This window comes from Scleropages formosus, chromosome 2, assembly GCF_900964775.1.
Source record: "Scleropages formosus chromosome 2, fSclFor1.1, whole genome shotgun sequence".
NCBI lineage: Eukaryota > Metazoa > Chordata > Actinopteri > Osteoglossiformes > Osteoglossidae > Scleropages > Scleropages formosus.
Window position 1 is genome coordinate 17,055,640 of NC_041807.1, and position 25,687 is coordinate 17,081,326.

A 25,687-nucleotide genomic window follows, 5' to 3' on the forward strand; every position below is an offset into this window, starting at 1 on the left:
TTTAATTTTAACATTAAGTATAAATAGACATTTTTTGACAGCAAACCATTGGCTGATGTACAATTAATACTGTAAATTCTGACCATATGCTTTAACTTCAATTAAATAAGAGAATAATCTGCCTTTAATAGCAAATAAATATGAAAACTAAAAATTTGGAAGAATTAATAATAGTTACAACAACCAACTCCCAAAAAACCAAACTGAGTATCAAAATACTAATTTTTCAACTTCATGCTCTTATTTTCTCCCCTAAAGAAATCGTAACCCCTTGAATTTTTTGTAAGGTGCCAATGATTGGATTTGGGGGGGGGACTATGCTTCAATTTCTTTTTTTAAACAAGCTAAAATGCCTTATCAAGCAAAACAATCAAAATCATAGATGTATTTGAGTGAGTTTCTCATAAATACACATTGCTGGCCTAATTACCTTAGGTTTCAATGAACACGAGTCAGTCTCAAGGCTAATTACTTCTTTTTTTCCCTCTCCTTTGATTGGCCTTAAGAAAGAGGAAAAAAAAAAAAAAAAAAAAGATTTAAGTGTAAAAGTACTTCACTTGAACAACCAACACAACTTTTAGCCGGGAACATTCCACACCCCTGACCTGCACATTTATTTGCATCGTTTTCATCATTCATGCAGATGACAATCAAGAAGAGGATTCCACACCCTGGAAAACACCCCCCCCCCCCTCCCCCTTTGGAGAACTACACTGCAACTCTTCAAGTCAAATTTATTTCACACCGTTTTGTTTAAAGGAAAAGAAACCTTAATGATAAAAATGTTTATGTGCTACATATGTAAAGAAAATATATACACAGGTAGTAACAAAAAAAAAAAAAAAAAAAGGAGCAAAAAAGGAGCAGAACCTAATTGCACACTGCTACATTTACTGCTATCGAGGCAGTTACTTTCCGAGTGCCAGACATTAGTGTTTGTGTTCAGTGCTTGCGTGCACGCGCGTGTCCCCCGTCGTCCCCGGGAGGGCTCTCGCGGGCGCGCGCGTCTGAGTTCGTTCGTTCGTTCGTTCGTTCGTTCCTTCCTTCCTCTTTTCGCTTCACCTCCTCAAGCACTGAAGTATGACAAACGTGGTTCACACCTTCAGCTCTGCGAAGAGAACCGGTTCCGGTAAGAAAGAAGAGTTTTACACCCAAAAACGTCCTTCCTTTTTTGCTGGGCACACACCGAGAGAGTGGTGTCACAGGGCGACAAAACAACTCCTCGACGGAGGTGTGACAGAGTGAGACAGCAGTCTGCCTCAGAACGCCGTCATTTCAGGGGGATAAACGACACTGTTCGTTACTAGAACACAGCCTGCGCTGCGCAGTGGTCCCGATAGTGATGGAGGTGCATGGAGGTGGCGTGTGGAGGAGCTGCTGACGTGTTACTACTTGTTTACACTCGGTCGGAAACTGCGCGTCGCCGCCATTGTGCTGATCGTAGTAAAAAAAGCGCTCGTGCCGCGCCTTCTCCGTGCGCCTTAACCCCTTTATGGACATGTCCGCGAGCGCTTTCTGTCACTTCGAAAGCCGTTAGGGCTTGCGGGAGTGGGCGCGCGGGCGCACACGCGCGCAAAAACTCTCCCGCGCCCGGGCATCGTTTCGTCATCGACAAACTTCAGCCGTAAACAGTGCGGAAAAACAACCAAGGTCATATTCGCGCCGCTGCGCGCGACTTTTATTTGAGACGCTTCAGGCGTTTCATATAAATAAGTCTGGTTATGAGATGGGCGACGTTTTTCTAGCTTTCTTTGGTTTTTTTTTTTTTCTTTTTTTTTTTCTTTTTAAAAAAGCATGGGTTAAGGGCAACGTCATCTAGATGTGTTTTGTTCAAGGCTACCCGTTCACTGCTAAGCATTTAACAATTTTAAGTAGTTCGGAGTGTTTTCGGGTTGTGCGTCACCGTTATTCGGGCTCAACGTGAGGGTTAGTGTAACGTACGGTATGTACCATAACATGTTGACTGTGTGCCTCGTGCGTGCGCACGACGTCTTACCTCAGAGTTCACTGCGCTTCTTTTGGACTGCGTTTCCTGGGTGTGTGTTCGGTCGGACTGGAGCGATCCGAGTTCGACTGACTGCTGCCTTCATCCGAACCCGTTTTGGACCTTTTATTCTGACACGAGGACTCTACAGGAAACATGCCCAACAGTTAGCGCGACGCGGCCCCTCGTGCTGCATACTGAAATACACACTTACACATGTTTGTTTGCACACATGCAAAGGTACATCGGTGCGCAGCACTGTTCCCGGTTTAATGCACTGAGATACTGCAGCACTATGCAAACAGGCTCCAAATGAATTAGTAAAACGATGCCGTAACCACTGAAACACCCCGAGGCAATGTATAAAGATAGGGTGGGGGGGGGTGAATGCACGCAACTTTTCACAAAACTGGCAGCGCGACATGAAGGATCCCTGCAAATAAAAGTGAACACCGTCCTTAAAACGAGCTACACTTGGACGTGTGTTTATGAGCTGAGCGAGGAGTAGCGAGAGGGCTGTAATCTCCCGTGGCGCGTTTAAACCCGTGTAAATGACAGCGAGTGTTCCCCTCGAGACGAAATCCGTCGCGATTAAGACGTTGTACCGTCGCTCGCTGCTCTTTTCCTCTGCACCGCGGACTGGTCCCTGTTGAACCCCGGACTCTCCGAGCCCTCCGTTCTCCCGTCAGAGCGCCTGTACCCGGGGGTCTCCGCACCGGAGGACCCCCCCACCACCGCACAGCTGTGGTTTCCGTTTAGATCCACGGTGCCATCGGGCGTTCGGTGCGGTCTGCTGTAGAAGCCTGGCACATCTTTAGCATCCACGGCTTTCCATTCGTACCGCCCGGGTGGGAGCGGCTTATGTGCCGCGAATTCAAAGTTCCATTTGGCGCGGGACGTCTCTTCCATATCCCGCAGATGTCCCCTGAACTCCCTCTGTAACTCTTGGCGGTCCGGCACCCCGAACAGCACCCGGCAGGTAGCGGGTTTGGAGATCTCCGACAGTCGCGCATCCATCCTCTCCAGCGGAGGGCTGCCATTCGACAGTCGCACGTTTGACATTTTCCCCGTATGCAGGACACACACACACAGAGAGGAGAAGAAGAAGAAACGGAGCGGTCAGACGATTCTGAAGGCACGTCGTAGATCCCCCGAGTTCAGGCACGATCCAGAGCGGGCGCCAGGGCGGGCATGCTGTGCGCCAACTTAGCTGCGCCGGCGGCGATGTCCGCAGCTCATCGAAACTGCGGTGCGGTCGCGAAAAGCGCCTCGTCAATTCTGATCCCGGAGCTGTAGAGGAGCAAAACAGACGAGCCTTTTCAGGTCCCAATATGGCGATGGAAGGGAGGCAGGCTGAGGGAGGCTGATTGACAACCAGGGCTATTTAAACGGAGACGGATTCTCATTGGTCAGTGAGGAGGCGCCGCCCTCGTTTTAAAGGGGATCTCGCAGCGAAACTACGCTACACCGCGGTGCAAAGCTCTACGTGTCTGTTTTGCACAAGTGAAACGTGTATTTCCAGTCAAACCCAAATGCCTGAGGACGTCGATAATGTCTTTATATAACAAAAAAATTGTTTAAAAAATGTGTGTATGTACAGTGATATACCAACGTACCGGGTATTAGGGCGAAAAACATTAGTTAAATTGAGTTAAAAACATTTTTAGGGAGGGAGTGCAAATAGGAGCGTCCCCACCCGCCCCTTTGTTACGATTGTACGTACACACACACATAAATATATTTATGTAACAATAATATGCAGTTTTTATGTGCAGCCTGCGTTGTTGATTACCTGCAGTGAAAAGGTGTGGATGGTGGTGCGATGAGCGCACAGCGCGACTCTCAGACGCTCCACCTTCACTGCTTCGGGATTTTTGGAGATACACGCTGTTGTGTATGTGTGTATGTGTATATGTGAGTGTTCACAGTGACCTTGCTGTGGTCTCAAGTGTGTTTGTGTAAACTCCCTGCCCTCCAGCACAATGAGACTGAGAGCGAAAAAAGGCACAAAACGGAAAGAAAGAAACACAGAAAATGAAACCGGATTTTAAGATCGAAAAGGGGTGGCCTTTGCTGGAACTGAGACACAAATACAGTTTTGTTTTTACGGAGACTTTTTTTTTTGTACATCGTGACGTTTATCAGCTGTTACATGTTATTTTGCATTTTTTTGCAGTTGACCCTGATTTTCAAATATACACAGTCTAATTCGGTTTATGGGCCGTATTGTGATTTTGTGTTCTTTCTGGCGCTTCATGAATTTTAGAGCTCTAAGGGTAATACTGACAAGAGGTAGAAGTTACATATACATGTTAGTACTATATGTACTATGTATAGTAAATAATTAGAAGGTAATAACATTAGTATATGTGAGTGTAGTATATCTTTCCATGTGTAGTGTGCACCACCCCAGCTTGTTTCCATCACCTGTTTTATACTGAAGAATTAAAAACCTCAGGTAATGAACAGAGGTGGCAAATTCAATACTTGCAACCCTCTCCAACAACATTTTTATTTAAAGGTTAAACAAGAACAACACCAATAATAATGATAACAATAATAATAATAATAATAATAATAATAAGGAAGGTTTTAAGAACCAGATATATTATTGTAGAATTTAATTCACACATGAAATCCAGCTATGGGAGAATGTAGACTAATATGTGGTTATTTTAGGTTAAATTAAATTATTACATGAATTAAAGTGTAAATCAAGTAAACAAGTGTGTAGTATCTGTATAGGTCAAACTGTAACTAAAATAAGTTTTAAAAATAATAAATAAAAATTAAGTTTTTTTCGTTAACTTATTTTGGTTACAGTTTGGCATACACACATATTACACACTCGTTTACTTGACTTACACTTTAATTTAGTAAATGGATGTGAGCATCCATTTTAGGAAATTGTGATCAAACTGCAGTGTGTTCTTTATATAAAGAACTGGCATTTTTAAAAAACAAAAATTGTTGCTTACGGTAATTTTCATTTCACATATTTTGATGTTTGGCAAGACATTATCACACAGTTTTACCTTTAAAGAAAATTCAGAGCCACACCCTGACATTACACATGCCCAGGCACACAATACACTGGTAACATTGGGACCCTTTATTCATTTGCGTTTAATACTCTTTCATTTTTATATAATAAAGAAAAAAATGTTATTCAGAATTGTTTTAATAACCACGATGGCTTTGCAAATATTTTTCTCATATTTTGTGGGCCTGTGTTGCACTGCAACGCTGTGTAAAATGAACTGAACAAAGAAAAGATACACAGTGACACCTGGTGGTGGAATTGGAAAATCAAACCGTAAGGAGACTTGCAGTTTTACTGATATATCACCAGCTTTGTAATTATTTACCCATTTATAAAATAGGGTATTCTTACTCTATCAATCTAGGTTGGTTCACTTGATCAGGGGTGCTACAGCCAGAACAGGATTCAAACTAGCAACCTTGGGACTGTAAGGGCAGAGTCCTCATGAAGACAGTACCTGTTGGTTCTTTAACGAAACGACTCTCAATAATTAGACTGTATAAATTCAGTTCAATTCAGTTGATTTTATAGAGCGCTCTTCTCACACAGTGACACAGAGTGCTTTAACACAGACATAAGGCAAGAAAAATAAATACATCAGATAAAAAAAAAAAAAGACAGTTGACTACTATCACAATATATTGCTTTTATAGAGCTATAAGTATGCCTATTGGCCATGGAGGAAAGGAACAAAAACTCCCAACTGAAAATCGAGGGAGAAAAAACCTCTGGGGGTCCAAGGGCCAGTGGCTGCCCACCCCTCCTGGGCGTTCTAGATTAAGTAACAATTCTAAGCCATTTTACAAGTAACAATGGTATTGTTGTTGTATAGCAGCTTGAATCCCCATCTTAGCATGGTACATCTCGTCCGTCATGGCAGTTGGTCATCATCTTCAGTCGGCATGGGGGTGCGTCTGTGACCACCGGTCGGCCTCCTCAGGTCTTATGTAGGGAGACAATGCTCAACAAGAAGAAATAGTTAGCAATTTGTAACTTAAACAAGTAAATTTAATTTGCATTGGTACAGAGGTGGGAAAAGCAAACACAGCCAAGTGGAATTACATTTTGAGGTGGAATGCCTGAGTAAACATGTAAGTCTTTAGTCTGGATTTGAAGACAGAGACAGACAGAGCATTTCTGGCAGTAACTGGTAGAGTATTCCACAGTTTAAGTGCTCTATAACTAAAGGCGTGACCTCCTATTGAGGTCTTATTGACCACAAGTACTTTAAAGTAACCTGCATCCAATGAGCGAAGATATCGTCCTGGGATATAAGAATCAATAGTCTCACAAAGGTAAGCTGGAGCAATGCCATGTACTGCCTTATAGGTCAAAAGTCTGATTAGCCAACGCAACGATTTAAGTACCGGTGTTATATGGCCATACTTCCTAGTTCTAGTGACAATTCTCACAGAAGCATTTTGTACTGACTGTAGCCTGGATACAGTCTGCTATGGACAACCCGATAATAAAGCATTATAATAGTCCAGCCTGCTTGAAACAAAAGCATGAACCAATTTCTCAGCATCCTGTCTATATAGGAATCGCTGTAATTTAGCTACGTTTCTTAACTGAAGGAAACACGACTTAGTCAAAGCATTTACATGAGATACAAATGACAGCTTTCCATCCAACAGGACACCCAAAGCCTTGACACAATTTGTACACTTGAAACTTGTAATACCATTTGTTGTAAAGATTGGCGTGATTCTGTCGAGAGCTTTGGCATCACCACCCACCACAAGTGCCTCTCTTTTACTGGCATTTAGAGATAAAACATTTCTACTCATCCATAATTTTATATTGGTAAAACAATTAGCTAAAGACACCACAGGTGATGGATCATCAGGCTTAAACGATACATATAGCTGTGTGTCATCGGTATATGAATGGAAGTTCACATTGTGTTTGCGAATAATGTCACCCAAAAGTAACATATACAGTGAGAACAGTAATGGACCCAATACAGAGCCCTGTGGCACACCATGCTGAATCGTAGTTGAGATGGAGGGGGTCCAGTGATCAGATTTCAGTACAAATTGTTCACTGTTAGCTAAATACGAGTCAAACCACTTCAGAACAGTACCCCTTAGTCCAACCAGGTTTTCAAGTCTACTAAGTAGGATACTATGCTCTACAATATTGAATGCAGCACTCAAGGCCAGTAACATAAGAATAGAGATCTGGCCAGCATCAGAAGAGATGAGAATATCATTAACAACACGTGTGAGCGCCGTTTCAGTGCTGTGACCAGTGTGGAAAGCAGACTGAATTTTTTCAAATATATTATGATGATTAAGATATTTTACAATTTGGGAAGCTATGATCTTTTCTCGAATTTTTGATAAAAACGGTAGATTGGAGATGGGTCCATAATTATATAGGTTATTACAATCCAGATCCGATTTTTTCAGTAATGACGTATTAACAATATTAACAATAGGTAAATGACAAATGCAGTCTGCACAGCTTTAATAAAATACTGTTTGAGTACTGTATTTATTCATTCATACAATACCTGTATGTATTTTCAGAATGACCAATATGAACATTTACATTAATTTTCCCATTTACATACATCCAAAAGACTGTAAAGATGCAGATTAAAACAGTGCAAAAGTAACACTCCAAAGATATTTCCAACAGGCCTCCTTCAGGAGTTGATATTCACGCATCACTTTTCAAAAAGTGGTTATTCAGCAGTGGATATATAAAACATCTAGGGGCTTCATAGTTGCATTTACCTGAGGACCTGTTACCTGATTGTTCCCACCTGAGTAGGAAGTGCAAACTTAGTGTCAGTGTTAGCACATCCTCTGTCTGGTCAACCCACCTGTTAATTATTCACTTGGCCTCATCTTCTTCTGTGTGGTTCCATGGCCTAACTGAATAAATCAGCTGTGTCTGGATGACTTGAAATACTTTATTGGTGTGTCTTGTTACACAGTAGCTGTGGAATTTATATTAATATATTACATTTATGGACCGCAGTCCTGCTGTCCAGTGGGTCTGGGGTTCAAGTCCCGCTTGGGGTACCTTGCAACGGACTGGCGTCCCGTCCTGGGTGTGTCCCCTTCCCCCTCCGGCCTTACGCCCTGTGTTGCCGGGTAGGCTCCGGTTCCCCGCGACCCCGTCTGGGACAAGCGGTTCTGATAATGTGTGTGTGTGTGTGTGTATTACATTTACGGGGGGCATGGTGGTGCAGTGGGCTGGACCGGGTCCTGCTCTCCAGTGGGTCTGGGGTTCGAGTCCCGCTTGGGGTGCCTTGCGACGGACTGGCGCACCGTCCTGGGTGTGTCCCCTACCCCTCCGGCCTTACGCCCTGTGTTGCCAGGTAGGCTCTGGTTCCCCGTGACCCCGTAAGGGACAAGCGGTTCAGAAAATGTGTGTGTGTGTGTATTACATTTACATTTATTCATTTAACAGACGCTTTTCTCCTAAGCGACATACACCTCAGAGAAAATACAATTTGTGCATTACATTAGGAGAAAGAGAGACATAGTTGCAGATGTGATTTTTAAGTCTACCTAATTTGTTTCTTTCCACTTTATGCACCGATGTTCACTACATGAGTGTATAAAAATCAAGATAGATGAATCCTGATCACCTTCCTACATGTTTTTTTTTTTTATTTTGAAATGTACACATACATACATCTTCAGAGCCGCCTGTCCCATATGGGGTCACGGGGAACCGGAGCCTACCCGGCAACACAGGGCGTAAGGCCGGAGGGGGAGGGGACACACCCAGGACGGGACGCCAGTCCGTCGCAAGGTACCCCAAGCGGGACTCGAACCCCAGACCCACCGGACAGCAGGACTGTGGTCCAACCCACTGCGCCACCGCACCCCCCTATACATTTACATACAATATAGGAGTAGCGGCTGTGTAAAGGCTTATCTGAGCATGATCATAAAGTTACGGTGCATGAACATTTACACCATACATGAGCTTGAGAGATCTTGGGCGAAGTGAGTCCGGAAAAGGTAAGTTTTCAGACCCTTCTTGAATGTAGACAGAGTTTCAGCAGTTCTGAGTGATGGGGGAGGTCATTCCACCACAACGGAGCCAGAAGTGAGAACCTCAGTGCTTTACCTTTCATGCGTGGGACCACCAGCAGAAGTAGATGAGCGAAGCGGTCTGGTTGGGGTGTAGCGGTTGAATTTAAATATTAAAACTTGTCAAAATGCTAGAGTTGAAACACACAAGCACTAACATTATTATTTAACAATGAAGCCTATATTCTGTTTGCACAGGTTGTTTTGGTGCCCAGAACTGACCTCTGACCTCACGTGGGACAACCTACAGACATCCAGCACTGTGGTGTCCAACTTTAGCAAAAATACCCTTTTGGACAACACACTGCTAGACAGCAGTGAGTAAGTGGTAAGTTGTAAGACTTTTTGCTGGAGTCTGTTGCGGACAGGCACATATAATACAGAAGAGGGCAGGACAGGCCAGGGAAATACTAACTCAAGCCCAGAAAAACCTATGTCCTTCTCTCTCAATTAAAACATTTTGTTCCTGAAAATTTTAATGTGTTTTCTTTACCTACAAATTCCACCAAAATGTTACTCAAAGAAAAATTTAAATGTTCGAAACTTTCATATTAAACTGGTCTGTAACATTTAGTAACTAGTGTAATCCTAATAAGTTTACATTCATTGTCTTTATCACATCAAAAAAGACGTCCGAGACATGTGAATTAGACTTTATAATTACCCAAACAACAGCACTGACTTTTCTAGATGATAGTTTTTAGTATGTGGCATTTTATGTAAATGATGATCATGAAGCTTTTGTATTTTTTAAAATTAATTCTGTCGAAGTAACTCAAAGCCGATATCGGGGAAAGTATAAGAATTGTGTGACTCTAGAGCAATATTTAAGCAGCCGTCTATGAAAACTGTCACGTGACCAAAAAAGAAATCTGTTTTTCAAATCTTTAGCAATTAAAAAATGTAAATTCTAACTGAAGAATTGGAGGAAATATATGGTAACAGAAGAGAAATCTATATAGCTTTCGTAATCATCTGGGGGACTCAAGTTTCCCTTCTTGGAATTAACTTTGATTCTGCGCAGGGGAAGCATTTGCCACTGGAGAAATTATAGATCACTTTGTTTGCTATGGCAGGGGAGTAAGGCACTGAACAATGAAATGGGTGTTAATGAGTAAAGTTTCCCAGTAAGGAATTCCAGTCAAAAAATGTTGTCACTAATTTGCACAAAACTGGTCAAGTCAAAAGTAACACCAAAACAAATCCATTTCAAAAATTGTAAAATTTCAGTTTTGCCTTGATAATATACAAAATCATGAAGTCCTTAAACTTTTATTTTCACCTAAGTTTTATTTGGCTTTCAGATGTTTTTTTTACTTTGAAATAGATTTTCCTCCTTCAAGTGAAAACAACAATCCCTAAGCTAAATTCATCTACCAGTGTGTGATGTGATGGTATAGTGATGGAATGGGTAGCACTGAGGCCTCACAGGGCCTGGGCTGTTCAGGGAGAGTTTTGAATCCAGCTCAGTTTGTTTGGAGTTTGTACGCTCTTCCCGTGTCTGCACTGGTTTCCTTTAGGTGCTTTCATTTGTTCCCACTATACCAAGATGCGTATTTCAGGTGAGCTGACGATGAAAAATTGCCTCTCTCTGTGTGTGTGAGAGTAATATGATGCTCAGTATGAAATAGTTACCTTTTCACTGAGGCAGACATTTCCAGCAGAAGTTATGTCCTCATACCACTAGGTGGTGTTTTGCACACCATAATCACATTTATCCAGCTTGCTTTACAGGTGGTCCCCGACTTACGATGCGGTTACATTCTGCGAAACCCATCGTAAGTTGAAAATACCGTAAGTCGAAAATGCATTTAATACACCAAACCTACCAAACATCACAGCCTAGCATACGTGCGATGGCCATTACGGGCTTGTCGCCTTCATGCTGGGCAATTATCTTGAGTTTCTGCTCAAGAGTAATTGTCCTCCTGCTCTTCTTTTTCCCACCAGTAGCAGGAGACACAGATGGGCATTCCTGTGATATTATGGATACACAAAACACAACATATCACTTGCCCGGGAAAAAAATCAAAATTCAAAATTCGAAGTACGGTTTCTACTGAATGTCTGTCACCAGCTTACCATTGTAAAGTCGAAAAATTGAAATTGAACCATCGTAAGTCAAGGAGCATCTTTATACATTTATACTGTATATATTCATTTAACAGATGCTTTTCTCCAAAGTGATGTACAGTTACTCCCTGACTAACACACTTAATTGGGACTGATAACTGGTTTGTTAGTCAAAAAGGTCCTCAGTCAGATGTGTCACGGAGTGGAGGGGGGGCTCATTGTTAGTTCTATATCCAACTAATTGTGTAGTTAGGTGTAGAATTGGACTAATTGACTAATTGCACAATCATTTGAATCTATGTAAGTGTCTGTTGGTGAAATGCACTTCTGTTTATTCTGACGTTTACACTGCTTTGAAGAAATAGGACTGAATAAATGCAAATGTAAATATCAGTAATTTAGTGTCATGGAGTGGGACAATCCAGCACCGGGAGCTGCGAATGGAATGAATTCCCGCTTTAGCCGAGGGGGTAAACGGTACAGAAGGAGGCAACAGCGGGGGTTTTTCAGGTGTCACCAGAGCGACACAGGAGACTCTTCCATTCAGCAGATTGTGGACAGTGTGTAAAAAGACAGCCCCTCCCTCTGGTGATCCAGGGAACCTCGTGCACACGCCTCAGTGAATAAAATCAGGGCTGAGTTAGAGTTTTTTGTTTTTGGAGTTCTGAGACCCCTGGCAGGAGTATTTATAACATGATGTAAATCAGAAAGGCCGGTAAAGAACCCTGTCCAGAGCTGGACCGTGAGCGTGTCGCTCACCTGCACCTACTCAATCCCTTCTTTCACTTCACAGCTCACACAAAATTTAATAGTAGCCAATACAAGCATAGTAATAAGAAAAAAGCATGATTAGAAGACATTTTGAAAACAGCATGAGTTTTAATTTGCCTTAAAACACAGACAACAGCTGCCCATCATCTCAGAGCCGGTATTACAGTTTGTAATCCTCCGTTTGCTGCCTTTCCACCTTCTTCTGAAGTACTTATCAAGTGGTGTTAGGATAGATGGGCTTTTCTTCTTAAATTAAATCACAGCACATGAAGGCCTCATGTATTGCATTTGTCAATTTAATAAACCTTTTAGTGTAGACGGCTTGTGACAGAAACGAGCTAAAGCCTTTCCTGTCTACCTGAAACCTACTTTATGCAGCGCTTACTCTTCACTGGGGGGGGGGGGGGGGGGCGCAGCGTGCTTGGCTGGGTCCTGCTCTCTGGTGCTTTTGGGGTTCGAGTCCTGCTTGGGGTGCCTTGCCATGGACTGGCGTCTCGTCCTGGGTGTGTTCCCCCCATTCAGCCTTGTGCCCTGTGTTGTCAGGTTAGGCTCCGGTTCGCCACAACCCCTCTCAGGACAAGCGGTTTCAGACTGTGTGTGTGTATGTACTGTTCACTGTTGCCATCTGTCTGTGCTTCTGGTGAAAATTTTGATGAGTGATTTGAATTGATATGATGGCCATTGCTTTCTTAAAAACTAAATACTAAATACTCCTCAAAAAAGTTCTATCAGTGAAAGCTTTGTTACTCAAAAGTTTGTTTTTGATTGTAAATCTGCAAAGAGTCAAACAGGACAGACTTTTAAAATGTTTTTATTTTTAAAATCCATTAATGTCAACTCAATCATTGTTTAAATGACTAAAGGACTAAAATACATTCAAACATTTACAATATTATCAATCCATAATACAAATGAACATCTTAGTTTCACTGTGTCCCAGTCCTCTCCTTGGTGCTAGCTACAAAACCACTGCAATTATTCCCATTAAACATTCAAAGAGGGAAAAAAATAAAGAATATTAGTGATCATTCCTATTACTGCCACTCCCACAGAGCTTGCGTCATGATATTCAGTATGGAAGGAATTAAAAATGGACTTGTTCTATTCAGTAAAGTGCAAGTTTCCTATGTGTCTAATTGGGCTCTGTGCGAGAGTGCTGTGGTGGCAGAATATGCCCAATTGATGGCAGAAGTAGCAGGAGTAGGCTAATGGTACCCCTTGGTGTCCTGAGCTTACACTGAGGAAGACAAAATTCCCTGATACATATTTATAATCCCTTGTCATTCAGAGACAAACTACACAACATATACTAGGGGAGCACAAAAATAATGAATATCCAGAAACTTCTGGTTCTGAGGCGATGCTCTTGAACAAACTTGTGATATGTAACTGTAGCCAATGAATCAAATCAAATCAACGCAGACAGTCATTTTTCCATGATGCAGCTTTTTGCAGCTTAGACAGGGAGTGCAGTGTACAGGCTGCAGAAGTGCTACGATCAGCAGCACTTCACAACCTGAACACCTTCTCTGGTGGATCATAATGTTCTTCATGTGCCGCCTTGGGCGGTGCCCTGCACACGCGTGCTCTGCACTTAAAGGCACTGTTGGTGTCAAATCCCTTTGCAGTACTGCGCCTCAGGGTAGATCCACGTGTAATACGTCACTTACTCAGTTAATATAGACAGTGAGCAGAATCCTTGCTGGCCTGGTTGAGGTGGAAATCATGCAAGGCAAAGTAACTATGCACAACTACTTAAAAGTGTTTGAATTGAACAACAAAATAAACACCATATGGTAATTTTTTCCTTAACGGCACCTTTCGTGATCACAAACAGGGATGGTTATGGGGACACAGCAGAGAGTGTATGTTTTCACTGCAAAGCAACAACAGACTTACACAGCCCATATGGCCTGACAGACACTGGGGGCCACGCCACCACCGTGCCATTCGGCAGCAGAGAAGGCTGCGTCGTGCACAGCGCTCATGTCCATCCTCTACACCAAAGACCCCAATGCACCAGACCTTAGGGCAGGGATGTCCGACCTTATTTTACTAAGAGCCACAGTCATTATTGTGAACTGGTCCAAGGACCGCATGTGTTACATAAAAAAAAAATAAAAAAAAATTACAGATACTGAAACTTAAATGTATTTACATGCAGTGTGCATTCAAGTGCATGTCTAACTAATAGTATTATTACACGATAACATAGAATTTATGGTATTTGTTATAGGTACAGTATATATTAGTAGTTTTACAAATGTTTGTGCAAAGCGCAGGGTTGCATGTAAGCCCTGGGCCGCAGGTTGGACATCCCTGTCTTACAGCGTTTTTGTCTCACTTCCAGTATTGTTAACCCCGTGTTATTAGCCATAGTGATTGATAATGTAAATCTTGTCCTTTCAGTAACAAATGCATTATACTTATGGTCTTTGTGATGTCAATACTTAGAACACACATCATTTTATCCAATTGAAAAACATTTCCAGGGCTTTTCTTATATACACCCTTTGGTCATCCTTGTCCGAAGTGAATTTAAGTAAGGACGACTAATATTTCAAATGGGCTGCCCATCCTCAGACACAGATGCTGAACTACATTCAGCGTCTCGGCTCTCAGAACAGGGGTCATGCTCTCACTGATCGCCTAGATGATTCAACCAGTGTCACCACCCTCTTAACAAGAATAAACGGAACCAGACCAACATGTCTGTCCACACACCCTCCTTACCAAGCTTGGCTACTGCCCAGTCATCACACTCTGCTTCGGAGTCACAGCAGGGACACTCCTGTAAAACTACTATCACTATATAGTCACATAAAGGTTTACTTTCTTTACTGCTCACAGTCCTGTTTACATTGCATTTCCAGACCCACTATTAACTTCATGGTTTTGTGTGTATTCATGTATTCTCTCTCTCTCTCTCTCTCTCTCACACACACACACACACACACACACACACACACACACACACACACACAGTACAAAAATATGATCAATGAAATTATGACATAAATCACAGAAATATCTTGCAGTGCACACAAATGTTTACAAGAATGAGTTTGTTTGACAGGTATTTAAGAACGAGAAAGTCAGTCAGTCGTACCATTTGCATCTGCCCAGGCAGTTTATCCATTCACACGCAGCTGAAAACTGGACAGTCTATCTTCACAGATAATTTGGATGTTTTAAAATTATACCACCAGTCCCGTCAGACCACTATTACAGCTTTCAAAAGAAGAAACTGCACTCAGTCTGTATTTAATAGTATAATCCAAGTCCCTAAACCACAGCAGTTCGGGTCATCTGTCAGATTGACAGCGAAAACCATTTCCATTTCGCCGAGGTACCAAGGAGGCACGTATCAACTCTAAACACAAACTAAACTGCAAGCCTGTGTATTTACAATGACCATGTTTGATGGTGGTCTTTTTTACTTTAATGACCTCTATCGTTGCTATGGCAACACTGTTGTGGAAACATACGCGGACGGGAGAATGGAACATTTCATGATAGTACTTCTGCCCGTGACATTTAATTGACTAGGTGACCTGTAAGGTGTTCATATAAATAAAATGCATTAAACTTAAGCTCTGACATACAATGACACTGCATTATCTATTTTTATTTGGTGGGTAAGAACAGGAAAAATTTACATACCAGACAGTCTATCTCTGGTTAACTAATTTTGGCGATTTAGACCGCCCATAATCTTTTCTTTTAATTCAAATTTCTATAGATTCATGTTTTTAGACTTAACTGCTCTTGAAACCGCCATTATGTCACTTTCAAAATTGATGCAGTTTCAACTACCAAAATAATGAGAGTAAAATGCAAATGGCACCTTGCATGACTCCTGTAGCATATGTTAGCATAAGCCCCGGAGCTGACTGTGAGAAATGGTAAATGACTCTGGTTCAGAGAGCATACAGGGGATGGCCATGGACAGGAAAAAGTGCACAGTTACACCTAATTTAGTTTTGCATTCCTTGGTTAATGTACATGAGGAAATGGCATGCTTTTCTAAGGACAGCTGTTCACATTTACACCCAAACGTACATTAAAAAAAAGTTTCAATGATCCTAAAATAAACATTAAAAATGAGGTGATGTCTGCGGACTGGAAAATAATTTTTTTTAAGAATTTATGAATGAATTTTCCTTTGGAAGAGTACTGTGTATTTTGGGGTTTTTCCTGTGCACACTGACCAGATTCCCAATGAAAAGGCCATGTGCAGACAGTTCAAGTATGTGGTAATGGGAGTGAAGACTTTGTGTCATTGTGTGTGAAAAGCTTTGATTGCAACACATTAGGAAGAACTTACACATGGCATGTCTTCAGGACAAACTCCCTGTGAGGCACTTGCAAACACCCAAAGTTTTTCCTCCAGGAAAAACTGTCACAAGAGAGAAACAGATTAAAAACAGGAAGGTTTTATAAGAGTAACTGTGCCATTGGGGTGGGGCACAGCTGCTTCCAGTGGTCGAGTTCCTCCTTGGCTTCACACCCTCACTCAGTTTTGCTACACAGCGGGTCAAAATTTTGCCAGAGGCCCGAGACGTTGGCTGCCAAAGTCAGTCCAGGTTTGGGCTTGGTGTGATGCTACAGGGCCACTGTCTCCTGTTTGGGATGAGTGTTCATAAAGAAAACATTCCTTCAAGTGTTTTTAGATGTGTTTATCTTCAGGAGGTCCATAAACATCCTAGAAGGACCTGTAGAGTTTCAACTGCTGGTGTCTCCATTCACAGTGCGTTCCTGTGAGTTCTACAGGGATCCTCTTGCTGCCTGATCTGGTGGTCCATTCTGGCCCCTCAGTACATGTCCCGGTATATCTCCTGCAGCAGTGGGTGCAGCGATGTGTCCTCGGTCTTCTTGATCTCCTGCACAAGCTGAGCGTGCTCTGTCACCAGCTGCCGCAGGTCGGCCAGCTTCTGGAGCAGCTTGGGGAAGAGGAAGGCGTCGTCTGGGTGGTTGGCCCGCAGATGGAGCCGTAGCACCTGCACTAGGTTCTCCTGCATGCGCTCAATGTGGGGCACGTTGACCAGCCCAGGGCGGTCTGCAGAAGACAGGGGCATCATCAGACATGGTTTTGGACTAAACCAGCTGCAGGAGAGAATAGTCTAAACTGAGTAGACTAGAAAGCGATACAGAAGAAAATTGAGACATCTGGAGGAAAGACTAGCTTGAATAAATAATCTGGAGGGATAGGCCCCAATGTCTATGGAATGAAAGACAAACACATTAATTCAAACATTCTGGAAGATGAAATTATAGGAAGCCTGGAAAGATGCCTGAGTGAAGAGAAGATAAAACCCATTACAATAGACTGAAGGAAAGAAACAAGAAGGTTCAGCAGACTGGAGCTTAGAAAGCACTGGACGAGTTTATTAACCTATTCTGTCACCATGTTTATCTCTGAAGCCCTTTGCTACAGCTTATTACCTCCACAGCAGATAATGGTGGCTACGAAGAGTGCCAAGTCGCTGTCATCCAGCTCCAAGGCATTGAACTTCATGGCGAACTGGAACTTGGGTTCCATCATGTCACTGAAGGGCCGCCGTAGACTCTTGAGGAACTCTCGTGTGATGAAGCCATTGCCGTAGGCAACCAGCAGCCCGTCCTTGTTCATGCTGGAGGCCAGCATGGCAAACAGCGCTTCGTGGACGCCGTATTTAAGCAGTGTCACCTGGTCGTTGAGGTCCAACTCGGAGAAGCCCGGCACGGCCTTGGCGAACTCCGTCAGCTCAGTCACCGTCTCCACAGAAGTGCACTGGCAGCAGTGGAATATGCGCACCTCTGCGTCCTTATTCTGTATTCCACCTGGGCCACCCACCAGCTTGGCCACGAGGGTGCGTTCTGCCAGTTGCAGCGTGTCCATGTCATGGATGACAAAAGGCTGCATGGGTAAAGGAGAGGCATCAAAGTAATAGTTAAGGAAGGAGAATTAAGGAAGAGGAAAGCTGAAACTGAAGGGGGACAGACTGTTGAGGGGGACGGAAGTGAAGATAACGTACTAATCTATGAGGGAACGCCAAGATTTAACCCATCAGTGTACACCGTAAAAACATTTTCAAAATGTTAAAGTGAGACAACCTTCTTGGTCCTGAATACTTGTCTCAGCCCATAAGCACTAATCACGTTTATGCAAGATAAACATTAGACAAAGTTGGGTTTCCTGAAAACGTAATTACAGGAGGTGAAACGGGCATTTGGCAACACGTTTGGCCAAACACAAATTAGCCCTGATGTTGTGATGTTCAAAGGCAAGGAAAAACAAATACCCCTAATCTTATCAGCCTACTGCCCTTTGACATTCCCTGGAGTGTCAACAAAACATTGTGAGACATGGAATATCTTAAAGGGCAGTTTTATGACTCTGGTGGAGGAAAAGGTGCAATTCAATGACAAGGTGTGTTGAGTCTTATGGTTCCTGTGGTGGCTTGGCTGCCCACCTGCCTCTACTCATCACAGTGGTCCTGTGACATACACTGCTGTCCTCAAACACACACACAAACAGCATATTCATGTCCAATTATCAACACATGGAAATCTTCCAGATCATACATAACTTTCACTATGACTAGCATTCTTGATTCCCCCCAAATCAGCAGAACTTCTGGCCCCTCCCACTCTCATCTGCTGGGCATCACTGGTCTACTGCCAGACTGAAGGACCTCCTCCTGCCTAGTTCATGCTGAATTACTGCAGGAAAATCTGTAAAACTTTATCACGACCACTGGCCTGAGTCGACCATTTGCAGCAATCAGAATCGGACAAAATACCACCCGGCCATCACCTCTAACAAAGGATGCCAAAGTCTTGCAGTGAAGCCACCATGACAAGGAAAAAGCTGATACCAAATACTATATAGACATCTGGAAAAGAAACCATCCAAGCTACTAATGTGTGTTTTCCTTCCAAGCCAGCAATAAAGGGCTCGTCAAAGTTACACTAACATGGGTTGTAAACATGCTGACCCTTGTCAACACACGTACAGCCCTTCTGATAGAGGCCAAGTGGTCTCAGAACACAGAGTGTGACTGATTGAGCAGGGCCCCCACGTAAGTGTTGGCCAACACACACGAACGGACACACCTCTAGAGCTAACCCACATGCCCTTCACTGTGGTAAGCATGTGTAGTAACTCAGGCCTTATGGCTGTTCAGCACAAGCTCAGTCCTTGGAAGTTTATTCAGATATGTATGAAACTGTTTTGTAACTTAGCATAATGAGTAACTACCATTTATTTCTTGTGTGTGAAATATCCAAGGGGTTAGGGGGATGACCAAGACCAGAGTCTAAGGACAGCCATGGGCACATGGAGTTTTCTCAGCATGGTGGGGATTTTACACTGTCACATTACAGCAATAAATGATTTGTCAGAAACATGAAAGTTGTTTTAAAAAAAATTGTCTGCAGTTGACCAACTGAGCAGCTGTTACTTAAGGCTTTTTTTTATTATTATTTTAAACTCTTGGGCTTGGCCCCTTGAAGTTTTTTTTTTTTTTAAATGTCCTTGCGTGGACACTGTCTCACATCATAGTGCACACAGACACGAAGAAAGACACTCGTACCGGTGTGCTGGTCTTGCCCGTCAGGATGACACGTGCTTTGGATTTGTTCATGTTGAAGTTCTTCAGGTAGGCCTCATAGATCATCTTGGCCAGGCTCTTCTGGTCAGCTAGCTGGGAGTTTTCAACCTCCTTCTCCCCTGTCAGGATCTCCGCCTTCAGCTTCATCTTTTCGGACTGGGGCATCCGCCCAAAGCGGATGGCTGGGTAGGCAACGGGAAGTGGGGGATTAGGGGGGTTGTTTCCAACGCAACTGAAATGTTCAATAAAGGACTTTAGCTTTATGTAAGTGTATATATGAGGGACTGGAGAGTAGAACATCATCACCTTCATCATATAACTGGCAAGATCAGCGAATGAATGAATGAATGAATGAACGAACAAACGAACGAACGAACATGTCCTTTTGTGACAGACATAGCGCAAGGGGTGGGAAGGACACATATCTCTGCCATTAACACACATATCTTTTCAGAAAAAGAATGTTGTCCCTGGGAAAAACTAGACCAGACAACCGGAGGACAAGATGTGTTTTTTTCTGATCTTCAAACTTTAAATGTGAGTATTTCCCTCAGTAGGCATGAGAAAAAGATTTAGGGCACTGGGTCTGTATTGCAATTATAATAATAAGGGCAATGAAAATCGTGGTCAAAACTGGTATGTAAGGAATATGAAAAGTCATAAATACATCTCTAACTTGCAGTGGTTTTTAAGATACAAAAATTTTTCAAAAATCTAGGGAAAATTTTGAAAATAACCTGCAATAAAGACTGTGAGGAACAAGAAATGAAGATGCTCTTTTGCACTGGGAGTTTTCAATGTCTGACGCCACTTCCAAGATCTCCATCAAATAGTGCCATTCTCCTGACCCAGATCCTCTCCTTCGACAAAACGGACCAAAACATCAGACCTGGTCATAATGTAGCCACAACAGGATAGCGTGGGTTTCACTCCCAGTTTTTTTTTGGTTTCCTTGATTCCAGCACTGTAAACGATTAATGATGTGGACTTTTGACCAGACATTTTAGAAAATATCCAACTCTATAAAATGTGTAAAATAAAATGAACTATTAAAGATACGATTGTCTGCTTACAAACATATTTTGCACTTTTGGGAGATTGAGAAAGCCTGGATGTCTGTTTCTAGATGGGGGTCAGGGGCACTGGGACTGACTTACAGCATCGCTAATGGAGACAGTACCGACTGTCAAAGACACATATTACAGCACCTCCGTCTCCGCAGCCCTTGATGGGGAAATTTGTCATCTTAAGCTTGAAATCAAGCCCTTTCCCTAAAACAAGATCCATTAGGCACCAGGGGTGACATTTAAAAGGAATTTAGCATTATTAGTTAAAATTCAGCAGAAGACTTGCAGGCATTTTGACTGGCAGCCTATAAGCATATCAAGTTGAACAGTGTGAGCGCAGATTTCACCTCCTCTGAAGGATGCATCCAAAGAAGAACCTTCGTAAAAGTGAAGCTCTGCCTTCTCTCCTGTGGTCTACACCGTGTTCTTACATTTCCTGACGCGTCGGTCACATCACCTATCGATGACCGCTGGTTCTTCCTGTCAGGTCACCCCCCGCCCCAGACAAGCAAACAGCTGTCGGCACCATGGCCACTACTGCTGTACTTTTTCATGGGGTCAAAGGTCAGAGTATGGTGCAATGCATTTGCACAGGGCTGGACTATGCACATAAGGTTTGTTTGAGAGTTACAGCAATGTGTGTAACTGCAAGTTGAGGTGAACACACACACACACACACCGCTTGTCCTGAAATCAGAACGCTGAACGCACTGTGCACTGAGAGAATGAATGTGTGCAAGCGGAAATGGTTACTAGATATTAACGATCATATCAGGTGCACAGTGCATCTGGTGGGGTGAGATTCTCCATATCACCCGTTACACTTTAAGGGCTCTACACTTCTGTCCTGTCCATGCTGCACACTGCTCTGGATGCATTCTTCAGGGCTGAGGTCACACGCAGCAATACTGCACCTCGCAAAGCCATCGCAGCATACGACAGCGTATGACCCAGAGCACCGGGTTCAACCACAATCCAAAAAAAGGCACGGGTGAGGTCACTGTGATGGGTGCCTCACTGCAGCACACATCAGCCTAGAGCAAATAAAGTCAGTCACCTGATCAGCGACCTAAGAGACCCCCTGATCCTGTTAATGTACTGCCACGTTGTCAAAGCACCGGGCTTCAGAAGATGTATCTCGGCAACAACATCCTGGGGAATATTCAACTACAGAATCAACCCCCCAGAACCAACAACACCATTTCAGTCACTCATTACAGAATATCATTATCTTGAGTCCTGCCAGTTTTATACTGTCTTTTTTTCTTCCAGCTGCAAAACAACTCAGCACTCAGAAATTCTTTTTTGCCATTATATTCTCGCTATCATGACATCCTATCTCATGGCCCAGTCTGTCTTTAAATTCTCAGCCTGTGCCATCCATGGTATGAATAGTGTTCTACCCCTCAGTAGGAGACTCTGCCCACTCACCATTGTGGGACATGCCCACTGACAGGCACTTCTGGAAGCGACAGTATTGGCACTTATTGCGGTTCTTCTTCTGGATCTTGCAGCTGCGCTCACACTTTTCATACTCCAGCTTCAGTCGGATGGTCCTCCTAAAAAAACCCTGTAGGAGAATGGGGCGGGCAACCATAAGGGACACTGGAGTGGCAGAAGAAATCACAGCACAGCAAGAGTACCATATGAAATCACTGCAACGTGCATATCTAAATGCAATGAGAATTGCCAACATGCTTCCAAATGTAAAGAACATCTGTAAACCTCTGCAAAATAACGAACGGCACCAGTGTTCTGTTTCTGCTCATATCAACCCATAAGATGAAAAACAATAAATTTTATCTAAGGGAGCTTTCACAACCCACTTCCAGTCAATTTTCAGAGGGCCGAAATCTGCCAGGCAGATTGTTTACTAAATTATATTAAGTCCTCTACATGCACACAACAGTGGGGGGCATTTGTGAGCTATGAGACAAGGAGGGCAAGAACTCCAACGAGCAGCAGTCCCACACAGGCACAGAACAAGGTCAACGCTGGACATCCAAGGTCAACCAGCATACCATCATGCAAGCCATGCTTACAGCAACAGCTTCTGACCCAAAAATACATAAACACCATGCCCATGTGTGCCCTCTGGGCATTCGGGTGTCTTTCAAATGACATCACAGATGTACAAAAATATGGTATGGAGTGATGAATGTGGTTTCCATGCTGTACAGGACATTCATGTCATCAAGAGGCAAGTGACAGTGTGATTAATATTCTATTCTTTTTCATATGCTGCAAGGCAATGCAAATGTTACTGCACACTGGGATACAACAGGAAAGCTCCTACATGTAGTTTGTGTCTTAACTTGTGTTGCGTAAAAAGCAATTTAGAAGGTAATGGGCACGGGTGAAGGGGGTCTGCTGGGATCAGTTGCAAGAGAGGTGGGGGCCACTGGAGTTGCCTCAGAGCCCTAGAGTGCAAGAGCAGTTACACACCCACCCCAACTCCACACCCCCAGTCATTGGGCTGTTATTGACTACCAGAACTGTTTGAAAAAGGCAGAAACAACGGGACATGCCCAGAGAAATGGCACATCTGTTCCACCACTATCCCATTCTAGACTTGCTGTACAACTTGTTCTGTGTGTGTTCATGTCATGTCGAGAAGCGCGAGCACCTGGCATTGGCCCGTCCACCTCTCAGCTGATGCTGGCTCATTTCCATGGGAAAGAGAATCCAGCTCATCACAGGGGTAAACAACCAGGCTGCCACAGGCACCCCAGGTCCCCATAATCAGACTCGGGTCACCTAGGAACTTCAGCGCTTGCAAAACATCTCCGCAGGACTTCTGGCCATTGTGACCACCTACTTATGCTGGCTTGCTGCGTTATGAACGTTGTAGTTATACATTTTCAAAGATACAAAATTAATTCAGTTCTTTTATTCATATCTAATAGCATTTTATTTCATTCTGTTCTCTGAAATTACTCTTTTGCAGAGTGAAAGCAACCTGAAGTTCCACATCCTGCCATTAGTTGGCAGTAAAATGCACCAGAACAGAACTAGGGGACCACTAGAATCAACAGGCTTTCACAGTGTTTGCAGCACTGGGCTTTTAGTGTTAGCGATCAATAGCAGGATAAGGAACATCGCACATGTTTATGGGATGAATCAGCCAACGTTCAGCTTTGAATAGGAAACTGTGCAGAGTTATTTTTGTGTTATGTTTTTAATGTTAATGCAGCTGAAAGTTAATAAAAATGTTAAAAAGTCTTACAAAGTACGACGTGGGTGAAAAAGTTGCCGCAATAATATTTTAAGAAACTTTATATACTACAGATACTTCTTGACTTAACTTTTATTTTTTCTTTATTATATAGCTATATCCAATATTTTAACAGAACCTAAGCCATAAAAATATTGAGGCACGTCTATTTACATTTATTTATTTAGCAGATGCTTTTCTCCAAAGCAACTTCCAGTGAACTCTATGTGTTACCAGCCCACACACCTTATTCACCAAGGTGACATACACTGCTAGATACACTACTGTACAATGGGTTACTCATCCATACATGAGTGGAACACACTCTCTCTGTCACTCACACACCATGGGGGAAACCTGAACAGGATGTCTTTGGGAGGAAACCCACACAGACTTAAGGAGAACATGCAGTCTCCACACAGACTGAGCGGAGATCAAACCCACATACTCTCGCACCACCCAGGCACTGTGAGATAGCATTACGAGTCAAACGAGCGGTGGGGTTAGGTACCAGTGTATTAGGGTTACGTAAGTTTTGATAGGGTAGTTAAAGTTAAAAGTGGTCAGAAGTTTATGAATGCCGCACAAGCTCGTGCTGAACTGGTCACCAACTGTGCACCAGCCCTGCACTGGATAATGCATGAATGGATGGATAGACAGGTTTTTTACAGTATATTTTCTTTATTATAAGCTTTTAATAGAACCTAATTGTAAATAAATGGAAGGACATCTGTATTGTGTAACTGACCAATTGTGACTGTGGAGTTACAAATAAGCTGAGTTATCAGACTTTCAACCCCGGTTATCTTTAAAAGTTGACGAGCCTGTTGTACTGTCCTAATACAGTAATGAAGTACTTTTCATATTTTTTACACTTCTGCAACTACTCTGACCTGAGCCTGCACACACAACTGTTGGGCTAAAAGAAGCCAAATGTGAAGTTGGCCAACTGAGGGTGTCGAAACAAGAAGCGGCAATATTAAGCACAGCCATGTGACACTAATGCCCAGACGAGGCCCTGGCCAAGTTCACCGGGGTCTCGGCCAGGGAGATTCAGCCCGTTCTGGGCAGGAAAACAGGAAAATTAATCGGCATAGTTGAACAAGGCGTACAAATCCTGTCCTCCACTTGACAACTATGTTGTAAGAACCTTTCCTCCCTTTCCAAAAATCAATTAAAAGGAATAAGTCTTGAGTGCAGCCCAGGGGTTAGCACTTGGTCACGCAGGCAATGGGTGACTTAAGCAAAGGATTGTGGGAGAAGCTTGCCATTCCTGCTTAACACCCAGGGCCTCCATCCCCTCACCAAGGGGGACTCTAACAGTCTTTTGTGCAATAACAACACGCCTGCTTCTTGGAGGTTTATTACTACGGTGACAAGAAGACCATTTTGTAACATTTGCTCTTTATGCACTTACTGAAGTAGAGCTTTTAACCTGCATTTGTAACTTCCGCTAACATCCAGCTACAAGACTTTCCCATGGCTTGTTGGGTTTTGTATTCTACGTACGGAAGTCCTCCTTGGTCTAACTGTACAAGAACACATTCGATAATAATGCATCTCACCACCACCACCACTCTCCCCTCCCATTTATTCCCTCTTACTTTGCTGTCTCTATACCTCTAGGTGGCCTTTTGCAGTGTTCTTAGAAACTTCACAACTGCTCAAGGTCATGACACACACCTGCTCTGCTACGGAAGGCCAAAAGAGGACAAGCACTCGGAGTCAGGTGACCCGTCGACATGTTTGTGCCGCTGCGCCCGGGAAATGTCGGCCAGGACGTTCCCCCTGTGCAAGCAGCCATTGCAGTCATTCCACAAGGCTTATTCACAACACATCTCGCTCAGAAAGCCAACTCACTCCTCCTCCTTAAAGGGTCCAG

General features: G+C 43.2%; 2 protein-coding genes and 1 long non-coding RNA gene across 5 annotated transcripts in view; 1 reads left to right on the forward strand and 2 right to left on the reverse strand.

Annotated features, from left to right (window-relative positions):
- Window positions 1-3,382, reverse strand: LOC108931519 (cyclin-dependent kinase inhibitor 1B-like). Its single transcript, XM_018747287.2, has 3 exons — window positions 2,590-3,382; window positions 1,997-2,129; window positions 1-1,108 (listed from the first exon to the last, which is right to left on the reverse strand). Exons 1-2 carry the CDS (start codon window positions 3,044-3,046, stop codon window positions 2,005-2,007), a joined length of 582 nt encoding a protein of 193 aa, XP_018602803.1. The 5' UTR covers window positions 3,047-3,382; the 3' UTR covers window positions 1-1,108; window positions 1,997-2,004.
- Window positions 1,056-25,674, forward strand: LOC108931520 (uncharacterized). 3 transcript variants are annotated; one of them, XR_001965915.1, is made up of 4 exons: window positions 1,056-1,129; window positions 9,284-9,413; window positions 19,979-20,061; window positions 25,432-25,674. It is a non-coding gene; the product is annotated as an uncharacterized LOC108931520 (long non-coding RNA). The 3 variants fall into 3 exon arrangements; XR_001965914.1 differs by lacking the exon at window positions 25,432-25,674 and adding an exon at window positions 20,243-20,908; XR_001965913.1 differs by lacking the exon at window positions 25,432-25,674 and having other exon boundaries at window positions 19,979-20,908.
- LOC108931518 (peroxisome proliferator-activated receptor alpha-like) overlaps window positions 12,768-25,687 on the reverse strand; it is a 23,604-nt gene continuing 10,684 nt past the window's right edge. The window contains exons 4-7 of the mRNA XM_018747286.2: window positions 22,023-22,161; window positions 19,507-19,706; window positions 17,375-17,828; window positions 12,768-16,988 (exon numbers count right to left, since the gene is read on the reverse strand). Of these exons, the coding sequence (XP_018602802.1) occupies window positions 16,744-16,988; window positions 17,375-17,828; window positions 19,507-19,706; window positions 22,023-22,161 (1,038 nt within the window). The 3' untranslated portion in view covers window positions 12,768-16,743. The remainder of the gene's footprint in view (window positions 16,989-17,374; window positions 17,829-19,506; window positions 19,707-22,022; window positions 22,162-25,687) is intronic.

Excerpts from the sequence above, each read along its gene's own strand:
- LOC108931519 (XM_018747287.2), bottom strand. The coding sequence starts at position 3,046 with ATGTCAAACGTGCGACTGTCGAATGGCAGCCCTCCGCTGGAGAGGATG. Across the intron at positions 2,130-2,589 it reads GAAAAGAGCAGCGAGCGACG|AGTCCTCGTGTCAGAATAAA; the intron begins GTACAACGTCTT and ends TGTTTCCTGTAG.